The 13,410-nt window shown below is 47.8% G+C and overlaps 1 protein-coding gene and 1 long non-coding RNA gene across 4 annotated transcripts; one reads left to right on the top strand and one right to left on the bottom strand.

Annotated features, from left to right (window-relative positions):
- The first annotated feature begins 3,432 nt into the window (after positions 1 to 3,432).
- Positions 3,433 to 5,923, top strand: LOC108177656 (uncharacterized). Its single transcript, XR_011390339.1, has 4 exons — positions 3,433 to 3,550; positions 5,330 to 5,397; positions 5,474 to 5,608; positions 5,719 to 5,923. It is a non-coding gene; the product is annotated as an uncharacterized lncRNA (long non-coding RNA).
- Positions 5,924 to 11,870: 5,947 nt separating this feature from the next.
- Positions 11,871 to 13,355, bottom strand: TSTD1 (thiosulfate sulfurtransferase like domain containing 1). Of its 3 annotated transcripts, none has more exons than XM_051858463.2 (4): positions 13,222 to 13,355; positions 12,662 to 12,848; positions 12,103 to 12,265; positions 11,871 to 12,017 (listed from the first exon to the last, which is right to left on the bottom strand). In XM_051858463.2, the coding sequence occupies exons 2-4, from the start codon at positions 12,783 to 12,785 to the stop codon at positions 11,966 to 11,968; spliced, it is 339 nt and encodes a 112-aa protein (XP_051714423.1). In that variant the 5' UTR covers positions 12,786 to 12,848; positions 13,222 to 13,355; the 3' UTR covers positions 11,871 to 11,965. The 3 variants fall into 3 exon arrangements, with proteins under 3 accessions (XP_051714423.1, XP_051714422.1, XP_008262427.1); XM_051858462.2 differs by lacking the exon at positions 13,222 to 13,355 and adding an exon at positions 13,058 to 13,192; XM_008264205.4 differs by lacking the exon at positions 13,222 to 13,355 and adding an exon at positions 13,058 to 13,182 and having other exon boundaries at positions 12,726 to 12,848.
- Between the last annotated feature and the right edge of the window lie 55 nt (positions 13,356 to 13,410).

The following is a 13,410-nucleotide window of genomic DNA, read 5'->3' as shown; positions in this document are numbered from 1 at the left end:
CTGTGTAAACTCCTAAAATTCTTGAAGCAGACCATTCTGCTTTATGTCCAACTGTTTATTTATTTATCTATTTATTTGAGAGGTAGAGTTGCAGAAAGAGGCAGAGGCAGAGAGAGAGAGAGAGAAGTCTTCCATCTACTGGTTCACTTCCCCAGATAGCCTCAACAGCCGGAGCTGAGCCAATGGGAAATCAGGAGCCAGGAGCTTCTTCCAGGCCTCCCACATGGGTGCAGGGGCCCAAGCACTTGGGCCATCTTCTACTGCTTTCACAGGCCACAACAGAGAGCTAGATCAGAAGTTGAGCTGCCCAGACTGGAACTGGCACATATGGGATGCCAGCACTGGAGGTGGCGGCTGTACCTGTTACGCCACAGTGCTGGCCCCTATATCCAAATCTTAATTGTTAAAACATCCTCTCAACCAATTAGACCCTGCCTCTAAGAACTTCCAACCATTCCTCTCTGAAGTTAACACAAAATGTCTAAGAATTCTTGGCCATTGAGAGCAATTTCTTCCATTTTTTGTTTTTGTTTAGATTTATTTATTAATTTATTTAAAGGCAGAACAAGAGGAAAAGGGGGATAAAGAGACAGAGATATTCCACCTGCTGGTTCGCTCCACAAATGTCCTTAACAGCCAGGTCTGGTTCAAGTTGAAGCCAGGAGCCAGTAATTCCAACCAGGTCTTCCATGCGGGTGGCAGGGGCTGAGGCACTTAGACCATCTTCTGCTGCCTTCCCAGATGCAGTAGCAGGAAGCTGGATCAGAAGCCAAGAAGTCAGCTCTAAAAACAGGCACTCCGATTTGGGGTGCCAGAGTGGCAAGTAGCAGCTTAACCCACTGTGCCACAATGCCAGCCTCACTGTCTTCAATTATTTATATACTTAAAGGCAGGAAGAGAAAGAAACAGACAGATTGCTCATCTGCTCGTTCATTTTGCAAAAGCACACAATAGCTAGAGTTGAGCTAAGCTGCAGCCAGAAGCCAGGAACACAATCCAGGTCTCCCGTGTGGGTGGCAGAGACCCAGCTACTTGAGCCATCACCTGCTGCCTCCCAGGGTCTGCATTAGCAGGAAATTGGACTGGGAGTAGAGCTAGGACTTGAACCGAGGCACTCTGACGTGCAATGTGGACATCCCAAGCTCCGCCAAATGCCTGTCCCTATTTTGAGACACTTACGAGCCTCATAAACCTTTCTTTCTCTGAGCCAAATATTTTTATATCCTTTCAGTTGTCTTCATGAGACACAGGTGCATAACCCTCCCAGAAGGACTCTCCCTCCTCTGGACAACCCCTTGTTTTGTTACTATACCAAGAATGGAACCAGGCACTGGAGAAGACATCTCCCCAGGAGATAGATAGTTCTCAAGTCAGACGCAATTCCCTAACCTCTATCTTTCTGTCATTGGCCGGTTCACATCTCTCTGAAACTTTTTGCATCCAGAAGGTACTTGTGATGACAGTTATATCACTTACCTTATAGCAAAGTAAAGATTAAATTATATGTAATAATGTAAAAGCAAAGTACAGCGCCTACCACATTTTAAGCATTGAAATGAAAGCTATCTTCATCATTTTTACTTACTGTCTAAACATGCATTTCCAGGGGCTGGCACTGTGGTGCAGCGGGTTAAGCCAAAGCCTGCAGTGCCAGCATCCCACATGGGCAGCAATCTGAGTCCCAGCTGCTCCGCTTCCTATCCAGCTCCCTGTTAATGAGCCTGGGAAAGCAGTGGAGGATGGCCTGAGTACTTCGCCCCAGTCACCCATGTAGAAGACCTGGAAGATGCTCCTGGCTTTGGCCTGGCCTAGTTGCAGTCAATGCAGCCATTTGGGGAGTGAACCAGCTAATGGAAGATCTCTGTCTCTCCTCTCTCTGTAACTCTGCCTCTCAAATAGGTGGATATATCTTTAAAATAAAATAAAAATGCATTCCTAAATATAGTAGCCATATTACACTATTGAATTTGTTATATCCAATTTGCAACAAACAAAAACACATAGCTTTTTATTTTTACTTGAACTGCAATTAAACCATTCTCCCATATGCCATGCTTGTGCACTTTTTTTTTTTTAAGATTTATTTATATATTTGAAAGGCAGTTACGGGGGGGAGGGGGAGAGGGAGAGTCAGAGAGAGTCTTCCATCTGCTGGTTCACTCTCCAAATGGCCACAATGACCAGAGCCAAGCCAATCTGAAGCAAGGAGCCAGGAGCTTCTTCTGGGTCTCCCATGTGGGTGCAAGGACCCAAGAACTTGGGCCATCTTGCACTGCTTTCCAAAGGCACATTAGCAGGGAGCTGGATCAGAAGTGAAGCACTCTGGACTTCAACCAGCACCTATATTGGAATGCCAGCACTGCAGGCAGCTGCCAGCACATGCGCCAGCCCCATGTAGTTGTTTTTTAACCAAAGTACATTTTTTTAAGATTTATTTATGTCTTTGAAAGAGTTACACAGAGAGAAGGAGAGGCAGAGAGAGAGAGGTCTTCCATCCCCTGGTTTACTCTCCAGACAGCCGTTGCAAGACCTAGGAGCCAGGAGCCTGTTCCAGATTTCCCACACAGGTGCAGGGGGGCAAGGACTTGGGCCATCTTCTACTGCTTTCCCAGGCCATAGCAGAGAGCTGGATCAGAAGTGGAGCGGCCAGGACTCGAACTGGCGCCCATATGGGATGCCAGCACTGCAGGAAGTGGCTTTACCAGCTATGCCACAGTGCCGGCCCCATCAGTTGGGTTTGATCATAGCCAGAGTTTGCCTAAGCAAGTGAAAAAGGGAACAACAAGGATGCTAAATAGGTTTGCAAGGGAATGACTTTTTTCTAAGTCTCTGTTTTCTTTACAGAGCTTCTTTTGCTAACCTGAGCAATTGTAAGTATACATCCATGTTACCTTACTTTTCTTTTTGCACAAAAGGTAGCATAGTACAATCTTCTCACCTAACAGTATATCTTAGAGACCTTTTATGAGTACACCAAGAGCTTCCTCATTCATAACATCCTTTTGTATACTTATAATGTTTATTTAGTCAGAATCTATGAACACTTGAGTTACTTCCAGTCTGTGGCTAAATAACATCATAATGAATAAACACATGCATAAATCATTAAATCGTGTAACATATGCACAGACCATTCTACATAGATGCAGCGCACCTGTCGGGTAAATCTCCAAAATTGTGAAGACTGAGTCGAGTGTATATTCAGGTATTATTTTTTTAAAGATTTATTTATTTATTTATTTATTTATAAGTCAGAGTTACACAGAGAAAGACAAGCAGAGAGAGAAGTCTTCCATTCACTGTTTCACTTCCCAATTGGCTGCAATGGCTGGAGCTGCACTGATCCAAAGCCAGGAGCCAGGAGTTTCTTCCAGGTCTCCCACATGGGTTCAGGGGCCCAAGGACTTGGGCAATCTTCTACCACTTTCCCAGGCCACAGCAGAGAGCTGGATCAGAAGTGGAGCAGCCGGGTCTTGAACCGGCATCCCTACGGGATGCTGGTACTGCAGGCGGCAACTTTAACCTGCTACACCACAGCACTGGCCCCAAGGTACTATTTTTATTAACGTTGATAATTGTCTTCCATAGGGATTGCATCAATTGATATTTGCATAATTTCTTAGCATGCCTGTTTTCCTGCAGTCTTGCCAAACTTTTATCGAATGTTTGAATTGTTGCCAATATGATAAAGGTAAATTGATACTTTTAATTTGCATCTCTTATGAGTCTGCTGAGCCTCTCCATGGTGTAAGAACCTTCATATCCTCTGAACTGTCTCTTCATATGCTTTGCTCATTTTAAAATATTTACATGGTTATTTGAAAGGCAGAGTGACACAGAGAGGCAGTAAAAGAGGGATCTTCCACCCACTGGTTCACAACTCAGATGGTCACAACAGCCTGATCTGGGTCAGTCTGAAGCCAGGATCCAGGAGTTTCTTCTGGGTCTCCAAAGTGGGTTCAGGGACCAAGCCCTTTGGCCATCTTCTGCTGCTTTCCTAGGCACATTGGCAAGGAGTTGGATATCAAGTGGAGCAGCCAGGACTTGAACTGGTGCCCATGTGGGATGCTGGCACTGCAGGCCATAGCTTAACTAGCTGTGCCTGTTAGCCCTCTCCCCCTTTTTTAATTGAGATACTTATATTTTTCTTATTCATTTATTTGTGCTCTTTATATATTCAAGGAACTATCCCTTCATGTAGGATCAAAGTTAAATTTTCTCCCACATTTACTGCTTGCTTTTCGACTTTCGTGTGTGTGTGTGTGTGTGTGTGTGTGAGAGATGCAGAAGGTTTTCGCTTGTTTATTTTGTACTCATCCTTTTCTTTTATGGCTTCTAAATTTGAACTCATAATTAGAAGTTTTTAATGCTTTAAGGTAATGAAAACATTCTTCTTTGTAGTTTTCATTTTCACTTTAAATCTTTGATCCATCTAAAATTTATCTTTGTAAACATATAGGGTAAGGAGCCCATTTCTCCCTCCACTTACATTGTATCATTCATTACTAATAACTTATGATATTTTTAATAGTTTGTTGGACTTGCTCCCCTCACTGATGCCCCTTTTCAAACTTTTTGGGCCGTGCTTGTTTCTCATTAAGCTGACATACTTTTGAAGCTGAGTCTTCCTATCCAAGAACCATTTAAACCTTTTCATTTGTGCAAGTCTCCTGTTAAGGTCTTTTCAGTGCACTGTTAACATCTTCTTCATATAGGTATAGAACTTTCTTGATAAGTACATTCCTAGTTTTACAAAGGAATGATGATAATGAACCATACCTAGAATCTAAATTGGATTAGGAGGAAAATAAAGACATGAAGAAAATAATAAATTGTGGAAATTTGAAAATGTTGGGGCTGGTGCCGTGGCTCACTTGGTTGATCCTCTGCCTGCAGCGCCAGCATCCATATGGGCACCAGGTTCTAGTCCCAGTTGCTCCTCTTCCAGTCCAGCTCTCTGCTGTGGCCCGGGAGTGCAGTGGAGGATGGCCCAAGTGCTTGGGCCCTGCACCCCATGGGAGACCAGGGAGAAGCACCTGGCTCCTGGCTTCAGATCGGCACAGCACGCCGGCTGTGGCGGCCGTTTGTGGGGTGAACCAACGAAAGGAAGACCTTTCTCTCTGTCTCTCTCACTGTCTAACTCTGCCTGTCTAATAATAATAATTAAAAAAAGAAAATGTCAATTAATTGGAGGACTTGATATGTTGAGGAATATGACAGGAATGGAAATGCCAGTAGAATGAGTCAGCTGGAAGGATTTCTCGCTGGGAAATATCATCAGGTCTTATTTCTGAGGACTTCCCATTCTCTTGCTTCATGTTCTCTTTAGAGTCTCTGGCCATGAACTGTTTTCCTTGAACTTTAAAAATCTGCAGAGCCAGCGCTATGACGTAGCAGGTAAGGCCACCACCTGCAGTGCTAGCATCCTATGTGGGCGCCGGTTCAAGTCACAGCTGCTCCACTTCCCATCCAGCTCTCTGCCATGGCCTGGGAAAGCAGTAGAAGATGGCCCAAGTGCTTGTACCCCCTGCAGCCACGTGGGAAACCAGGAAGAAGCTCCTGGCTCCTGGCTTCAACTCAGCCCAGCTCCAGCCATCGTGGCCATTTGGTGAGTGAACCAGTGAACAGAAGACCTCTCTCTGCCTCTGCCTCTGCCTCTCTGTAACTCTGCCTTTCAAATAAATTAATACATCTTTTTAAAAAAATCTGCTTTCCTAGCAGCGGAAGATGGACCAAGTCCCTGGATCTCTGCACCCACATGGGAGACCCGGAAGAAGGTTCTGACTCCTGGTATTGGCTGACACAGCCCTGACCATTGCATCCATTTGGGGGATGAACCAGTGGATGGAAGATCTCTCCCTCTCTCTCGGTAACTCTACCTTTTGAATCAAATAAATAAATCTTTTTTTTTTTTTAATCTGCTTTCCCATAGTCTACTTCTTGTGTCTGTGTTTGGTCTTAGTTAATATGAATTCTAAAAGGTATGGCCTACTATTCCCCATGGAAACACAAGTGAATATGAAGCTGGTATAACCGGTATATAGCTGTATACCTATATATAGCTGTATATATATAGCTGGTATAACTGTACTAGTAGCAGCAAAATAGATTTTTTTTTTTTTTGACAGGCAGAGTGGACAGTGAGAGAGAGAGAGACAGAGAGAAAGGTCTTCCTTTGCCGTTGGTTCACCCTCCAATGGCCGCCGCTGCAGCCGGCGCACCGCGCTGATCCGATGGCAGGAGCCAGGATCCAGGTGCTTTTCCTGGTCTCCCATGGGGTGCAGGGCCCAAGCACCTGGGCCATCCTCCACTGCACTCCCTGGCCATAGCAGAGAGCTGGCCTGGAAGAGGGGCAACCGGGACAGAATCCGGCACCCCGACCGGGACTAGAACCCGGTGTGCCGGCGCCGCAAGGTGGAGGATTAGCCTATTGAGCCACGGCGCCGGCCGCAGCAAAATAGATTTTAAGATAAGAAGCATTATTAAAGAGGGACATAGAGGTAGGCATTTGACACAACAGTTAAGCCACACTTGGGATGCCTGCATCACACATCAGAGTGCCTAACTTCAAGTCCCGCCTCCGCTTTCCATTCCAGCTTCCTGCTAATACTAATTCTGGGAGGCTCAAGTAGTAAGGTCCCTGCCACCCATGCAGAAGACCCAGATTGAGTTCCTGGATCCTGGCTTCATGTTGACCCAGCCCTGGCTGTTGTGGGCACTTAGCGAATGAACCAGCAGATGAAAGATGTCTCTTCCTCAACATATACAAAAAATGGCCATAAAGAAAGTCTTCACATATTTTAAATCATTCAGATCATTACAGTGTCTGTTTAAATGAGTATGTTCACTTTGTAGAAATTTATCAAGCTAAAAACTTATGACATCTGACTTTATTAAATATACTTTTTATTACTACATATTTTTCACTGCCAGTCACAAGTTTCCTTCCATCAAATTTCTTTTTTTTTTTTTTAAAGATTTACTTATTTATTTGAAAGTCAGAGTTACACGGAAAGAAGGAGAGGCAGAGAGAGAGAGAGAGAGAGAGAGAAAGAGAGGTCTTCCATCCGCTGGTTTACTTCCCAACTGGCCACAGTGGCCAGAGATGTGCAAATCTGAAGCCAGGAGCCAGGAACTTCTTCCAGATCTCCCAAATGGGTGTAGGGGCCCAAGGCCTTGGCCATCTTTTACTGCTTTCCCAGGCCATAGCAGAGAGCTGGATCAGAAGTGAAGCAACCGGGACTCAAACTGGCGCCCATACGGGATGCCACAGTGCCAGACCTCCATCAAATTTGAATATCTGTGCTGTCTCTAGTATTTACTTTCTTGTACTTATATTTATACTCCTAGGTAAGAGCCTGAATCCAGACATTCTATATAACAGATACTAATAGAAATTAATCTCTCACAACAACTCAAGATAAATCTTATAACTCTCTTGCATTAAAATTAACTTGCAGTGGAATGCAACTCAGAACTCTCATAACCTTTGTGCTCTCTACAATAACATGCTACCATTCATGAGTGTTATTTCCAACTTTCTCATATTTTTCCCCTGGGGATTACTAAACACCTCAATAAATAGTCAACATCTACCAAGTACCTCCTTAACAAGTGGTTCTGGGTTCAACATGGGCCATACAACCATAAAAAACAGCCCCACCTCTTAACACACTCCATCTGAAGAAGAAGCAAGTGTTAATGCAGAGTGCATTACACAGAACAATTGTGTAAGTACAGTATGCACAGCACAGCTGTGCACTTTACCCACAGTTCTGTGCCTTGCGTCTTTCATGGAATTCAGTTACATAATTTTTATCTGGTATTTTTCTCCTTCTCCTTGAGTTTGAAAGCCCTCTTGATGAGAACAGCAAATCTCTGCCAAATACATTCTTCTAATTCTTGTGAAATTCGGAATGGTACAAAGGACTGGAAGCTTCCCAAACAGGGAAAACGGTGGGTAAAGGCCAGGGTCAGACAGGAACCCAGCCTGCTGGGAGCGGGCATGGGAGGGTACGTTTGGAACACCAAGGTGAGGCCAGATCTAGATGGAGATTGGTCAGAGGGGCAGTCTGAGCCAGGAGCCTGGTCACTAGGCAACAAGGACCTACTGTAAATTATCTACTCTTACTGATAAGATTAAAATGGTAGTTTAAGATTGGGCAGGCAGTGATGCCTTGGAAAGGCTGAAACTAGAAGATTCTGAAGGTCAGAAGACTAGCGAGGCTTGACAATTACCTACTGAGAACTCACATTCCAAGCACTGGAGGACAAAAACAAAAACAAAACAAAAGCCAGTTCCAGCCTTTGCAGCGCTGTCCATCAGCTGAGAGACAAATGAACAACAAAAATGTAGCATAACAGATATGATGACACCAGTATGTGGTAAACACTAACCAGGAACAGAGGAGTATGAAAGGGGCGTCTAACTCAGCACGAAAAGGCAGGCAGAGAGTAGCAAGGAAAGTGGATACAGCTGGGAAGCCCTAGGATTTGAGCCTCACCTGCTGAAAGTCAGCTATGAGGAAAAAGGAACTTTCAAAAGCAAGGTAATGGGTTGGAACAGCCTGTCAGGGTTATGAACCAAACAAGTTAATGAGGGAGAAAGAGGAATGTGCTTAACAATGGTCAAACCAGAGGGCATGGTCATGTCGTGGGCCAGGTCAGTGTACTTCCAGGATTTTCTCTAATCATCTGCATCAGCTGTAAAGCTAAATGTATGGAAGGGGTGGCAGGCCAGCAAGGGGGCCAGGAAACTAATTTATGGTGAAAGAAGACAGAAAGTGGTTGCCTGGAAAGGGAGTAGCAGTGCAAACTGACTGCAAAGGAGCAGAGAAATCCTGGGGATTTCAATGTTCCAGAACTCCTCTAGACTAGGAGTTACAAGCGGGCATACTTAAAACTCAGTGGGGGGCGGGGGAACAGCACTGTGGTGTAGCTGATAAAGCTGCCGCCTGCAGTGCCGGTGTCCCTTATGGGCACTGCTTCAAGTCCTGGCTGCTCCACTTCTGATCCAGCTCTCTACTATCGCCTAGGAAAGCAGTGGAGGATGGTCCAAGACCTTGGGCCCCTGCACCCGCATGGGAGACCTGGAGGAAGATCCTGGCTTCTGGCTTCAGATCTGGCCGTTGCGGCCAGCTGGGGAGTGAACCAGTGGATGGAAGACCTCTGTCTTTCTCTTTGCCTCTCCTTCTCTCTCTGTGTAACTCTGACTTCCAAATAAATAAATCTTAAAAAATAGTATCAAAAAAAAGTGATCTCTCTTTTCCCTTTCTGCCTTTCCAATAAAACAAAATAGACATTTTTTTAGATTTATTTTATTTATTTGAAAGACAGAGTTACAGAGAGAGGTAGAGACAGAGAGAGGTCTTCCATCCTCTGGGTTCATTCCCCAAATGGCCACAATGGCCGAAGCTGCGCCAATCTGGAGCCAGGAGCCAGGAGCTTCTTCCCACTCTCCCATGTGGGTACAGGGGCCCAAGGACTTGGGCCATCTTCTACTGCTTTCTCAGGCCACAGCAGAGAGCCAGATCAGAAGAGGAGCAGCCAGGACTAGAACTGGCACCTATATAGGACTCCAGCGCTTCAGGTCAGGGCTTTAACTCACTGTGCCACAGCGCCGGCCCCAAAATAAATATTTTAAATAAAATATTTAAAAGGTCATAAAGGGTAGGCATGAAACTATGCACCATGCTAGAGAGAAGTTATATACCTGCTGTATAATGCTGAGTTTTATTTCAATAAGTATATTTCATTTTTTAAAAAAATATTTATTTATTTGAAAGGCAGAGTTACAGGGGCAGGAGCAGAGGCGGGGGACGAGGAGGTCTTCCATCCACTGGTTCACTCCCCAAATGATTGCAATGGCTGGAGCTGGGCTGATCTGAAGCCAGGAGCCAAGAGCTTCTTCTGGGTCTCCCACACAGGTGCAGAGCCCCAAGGACTTGGGCTTTCCCAGGCCATAGCAGAGAGCTGGATTGGAAGTGGAGAAGCCAGGGCTCGAACCGGTGCCCATATGCGATACCAGCACTTGCAGGCGGCAGTTTTACTCGCTATGCCACAGTGCCGGCCCCTATTTTATTATTGTCAAACAACTATTATTTGTTAAACCCACCAAGGGATCAGAGACCAGTATTGAGAAAAGCAGGAAGGTGTTCAGGTGGCCCAGGAAGGACTGCTCACACCGTGATCTCTACGGGGTACTTGGGAGGGATGAAGGGTACTCTCCACTCCCTCATCCAATGACATTTCATTTCCTCAACTCAGCGACGCCGTGAAGGAAAGTGAGATTGGGACTGAGGAACTGAAGGTCTTGCAGGGGTGGAGGACGTCTGGCCTGCGGGCTGCATAAGGTCCCACAAAATCATCTGGTCTGATCCCGCTGAGGCAACCACAAGCAGAACTTGGAATTCAGTATTTAAAGTCAACAAATCTATAACAGACTATTTGAAAAAGTAATTTATCTGAAAGGCAGAGTTGCAGGGCAGGGAACGAGACTGATATTCTATCGGCTGGTTCACTCACATAAATGGCCACAACGGCTGCGACTGGGCCAGGTCCTCCAGCCAGGCCTCCCACATGGGAGCAGGGGCCCAAGTATCTGGGCCATCTTCAGCTGCCCTCCCAGGCACATCAGCAGGGAGCTGGGTCAGAAGCAGAGCAACTTAGACCAGAACTGGTACTCACAGGGGATGCTGGCATTGCAGGCAGCAGCTTAATCTACTGAGCCACAACACTGGCCCTTCTAGCAGGCTAATCTTTAAGTTGATAATTTTGTACGGTCCAAAAATGATGTTATAAATATCCAAATGGCCCTTATAAAAAAAGATTCCCTACCCCTGGGCTCTAGAGCAATGGTAGGCAAACTTTTTCTGTACAAAGTCAATTAATAACAATTTTAGGGGGCCAGTGTTGTGGCTCAGCAGGTTAAGCTGCTGCTGCTTGCAACACTGGCTCCTGGCACCCCATGGGAGACCCAGCTGGAGTTCCAGGCTCCTGACTTTGGTCTGACCCAGCCTGGGTCATTGCAGCCATTTGCAGAGTGAACCAGTGGGTGGAAGACCAATCTCTCTCCCTGTCTGCCTTTCAAATAAATCTTTTCTTTTTTAAAAAGGCTTTAAATATAGTCTGTTGCAATTATTCTGCCATCTTTGTACAAAAGCAGCCAGGCAACACATAAACAGATGGCTGCGGTGGTGTGGCCCATCAGGGCCACAGTTTGCTGCTATTTGGTCCAGAGCAGTGGCATTGGCTCCTGATTGCACATTAGAATCAGCTGCAGGCCAGCATCCCATATGGGCACTGAGTCCCAGCTGTTCCGCTTCTGCTCTGGCTCCTGGCTAATGCACCTGGGAAAGCATCAGAGGATGGCCCGAGTGCTTGGGCCCCTGCACCTACATGGGAGATCGAGAAGAAGCTCCTGGTTTCAGATCAGCCCACCTCCAGCTGTTGTGGCTAATTGGGGAGTTAAATAGATGGAAGATTCTCTCTCTCTCTCTCTCTCTCTCTCTCTCTCTCTCTGCCTTTCAAATAAATTTAAAAATCTTTAAAAAAAAAATCACCTGATGACCCCAAAGCTCCACCCCCTAGGTTATCAATCTGGAATAAAGCCCAAGTTTTTTGTTTTGTGCTTTTGTTCGTTTTTTTTGGGTCAAGATACTAGATGATACTGATGTGCATCCTGGGCAGAAAACAATTCTAGAACTGTAGTCGCTCTCAGGGAACTTCTAGAATTTGGGGGGTGGTGGTGAGGGGTAGGCGAGGGCTGGAAGGATAAATGATTCAGGACTTCACTGATCAAGGTCCAAAGAACTAGATGACCACCGTTAGAACCGTCTCGGGTCCACCTGACAAATTCAGTGCTCCAATGCTTTCAGAAAATGTTCTTTATTGCAGGCTTGCATGTGCTGCCCAACTCAGCGGGTCAGTCCCTTCACCAGCCCTGGCTAGAGCAGCCACCTCCAACCTAACCCTGTTGCTCCAACCATTCTCTATAGGCCCCAGCGTAGTTTCGTGCCCTGTGGAGACAAGGAGGGGGTGAAGGGCAGCCCCAGCAGGCGGTCCCCAGGGCCTTCCCCACAGCAAGGCAGGCCTGTCCCATACCCTGTGTATCCAAGCTTCCGGGCCAGCTGCGCGGCCTGGGAGCCCCGCCGGCCCATCTGACAGAAGAAAACGAGGTTCTCCTCCTCCAGCGTGGGCTTCTGAGCGGAGTACCTGGCCTGGAAAGCAGCCGGCTCCATCTGCAGGGCGCTTTCCAGCTCGGACACTGGCAGGGGTGGAGAGGACACAATGCCGAGCCCGCAGTCTGGGGGCTTCGGAAGCAGGGCCTGGAGTCCCAGTGGCGGAACGAATCTCCAGGGGGCCCCAAAACAACCTACAGCGTTCCCATACCACCCTGCCCCGCCCCATCTAAGGGACTAGCCGCAGCCCAGCGCTTAGCTTAGCTCGGGTCAGCCAAACAGCCTTTGACCGGAGCCGCTTCCCCGCGGGAGGGGGGGGGGGGCGGGCAGAAAGAGGCTGGCCCACCCCCCTCCTCACTGCCTACTATCCCCTCAAACTGGATGGGCCAGTTCGGCTGCCAGGACCCGCCTCCAACCAGCCCTTCGCTAGGGAGGCTGAGGGCTGTCTTAAAGGAACGCAGGACCCCGATTGCTGCGCCTACCCCTCGGTGAGCCCTTCCCGGCTGTCCTAGTCTGACACGGGGACCTCCCTTCTCCATCTTGTACCCGGGATGTTGAGCGCCCCCGGGATCGTCCCCGCTGCTGCTTCCTCCCGAGATCGCACATCGAAGAGCCGGGCGCGACCAGCGGCTAGGAGTGATCGGAGTTCGGGGAGCGAGACCGTGGGTGCTGAGGAAGGGAGCACGAGCGCCTTCAGGGAAGAGGGTTCCCAAGGCACAGCAGCCGCGGCGCCCCCTCCCCTGGCTGCGGGCCAATCCATTGAGGCGAGCGGGGCGGGGGGGCACCTCAGCCCCGCTGCCCCACTTCCACCCACGGGGCCTCCACGCGCGCCCGCAGCCACTTATCAGGGCGAGGTCCCAGGTCTACCCTGCAGGTACCTCCAGCCATGGTGCGCGCCGCGATTGCAAATCCCAGGAATAAGGCCAAGGCACTCCCCCTCGGTGCCGGTAACATCTCTCCCTCCCTCCAGGAGCCAACCGGAACCGGAAGCGGAGGGAGAGCCTCCCGCTCCGCCCCCGCAGCACCTGTTAGTGGTGCCTACCACCAGTCCACCGGATATCCTAGCGAGTCCCCAGCGTGGGCAGGAAACGACTCATTAGTCTGGCAGCGGTAGAGGCACTAGGTGATGAGCATAAAAGCAGCATCCCACCCTAAACCCGGCCCAGCCCTTCGTGGTCCAAAAGCCAGGAATGCCCTCCCTTCCGCCCTGGGGCCCACAAAAGGAGGAGAA

Source organism: Oryctolagus cuniculus, chromosome 7, assembly GCF_964237555.1.
Source record: "Oryctolagus cuniculus chromosome 7, mOryCun1.1, whole genome shotgun sequence".
Taxonomy (NCBI): domain Eukaryota; kingdom Metazoa; phylum Chordata; class Mammalia; order Lagomorpha; family Leporidae; genus Oryctolagus; species Oryctolagus cuniculus.
This window is presented reverse-complemented; position numbering and strand designations above follow the sequence as displayed.

What these genes read in the sequence shown, in the direction of transcription:
- TSTD1 (XM_008264205.4), bottom strand. Translation starts at nt 13,133, where the DNA reads ATGTTACCGGCACCGAGGGGGAGTGCCTTGGCCTTATTCCTGGGATTT. An exon ending in GGCGCGCACCATGGCTGGAG is followed by an intron (nt 12,849 to 13,057) that starts GTACCTGCAGGG and finishes TCCCTTCCTCAG; the next exon opens with CACCCACGGTCTCGCTCCCC. An exon ending in CGGAAGCTTGGATACACAGG is followed by an intron (nt 12,018 to 12,102) that starts GTATGGGACAGG and finishes TTGTCTCCACAG; the next exon opens with GGCACGAAACTACGCTGGGG.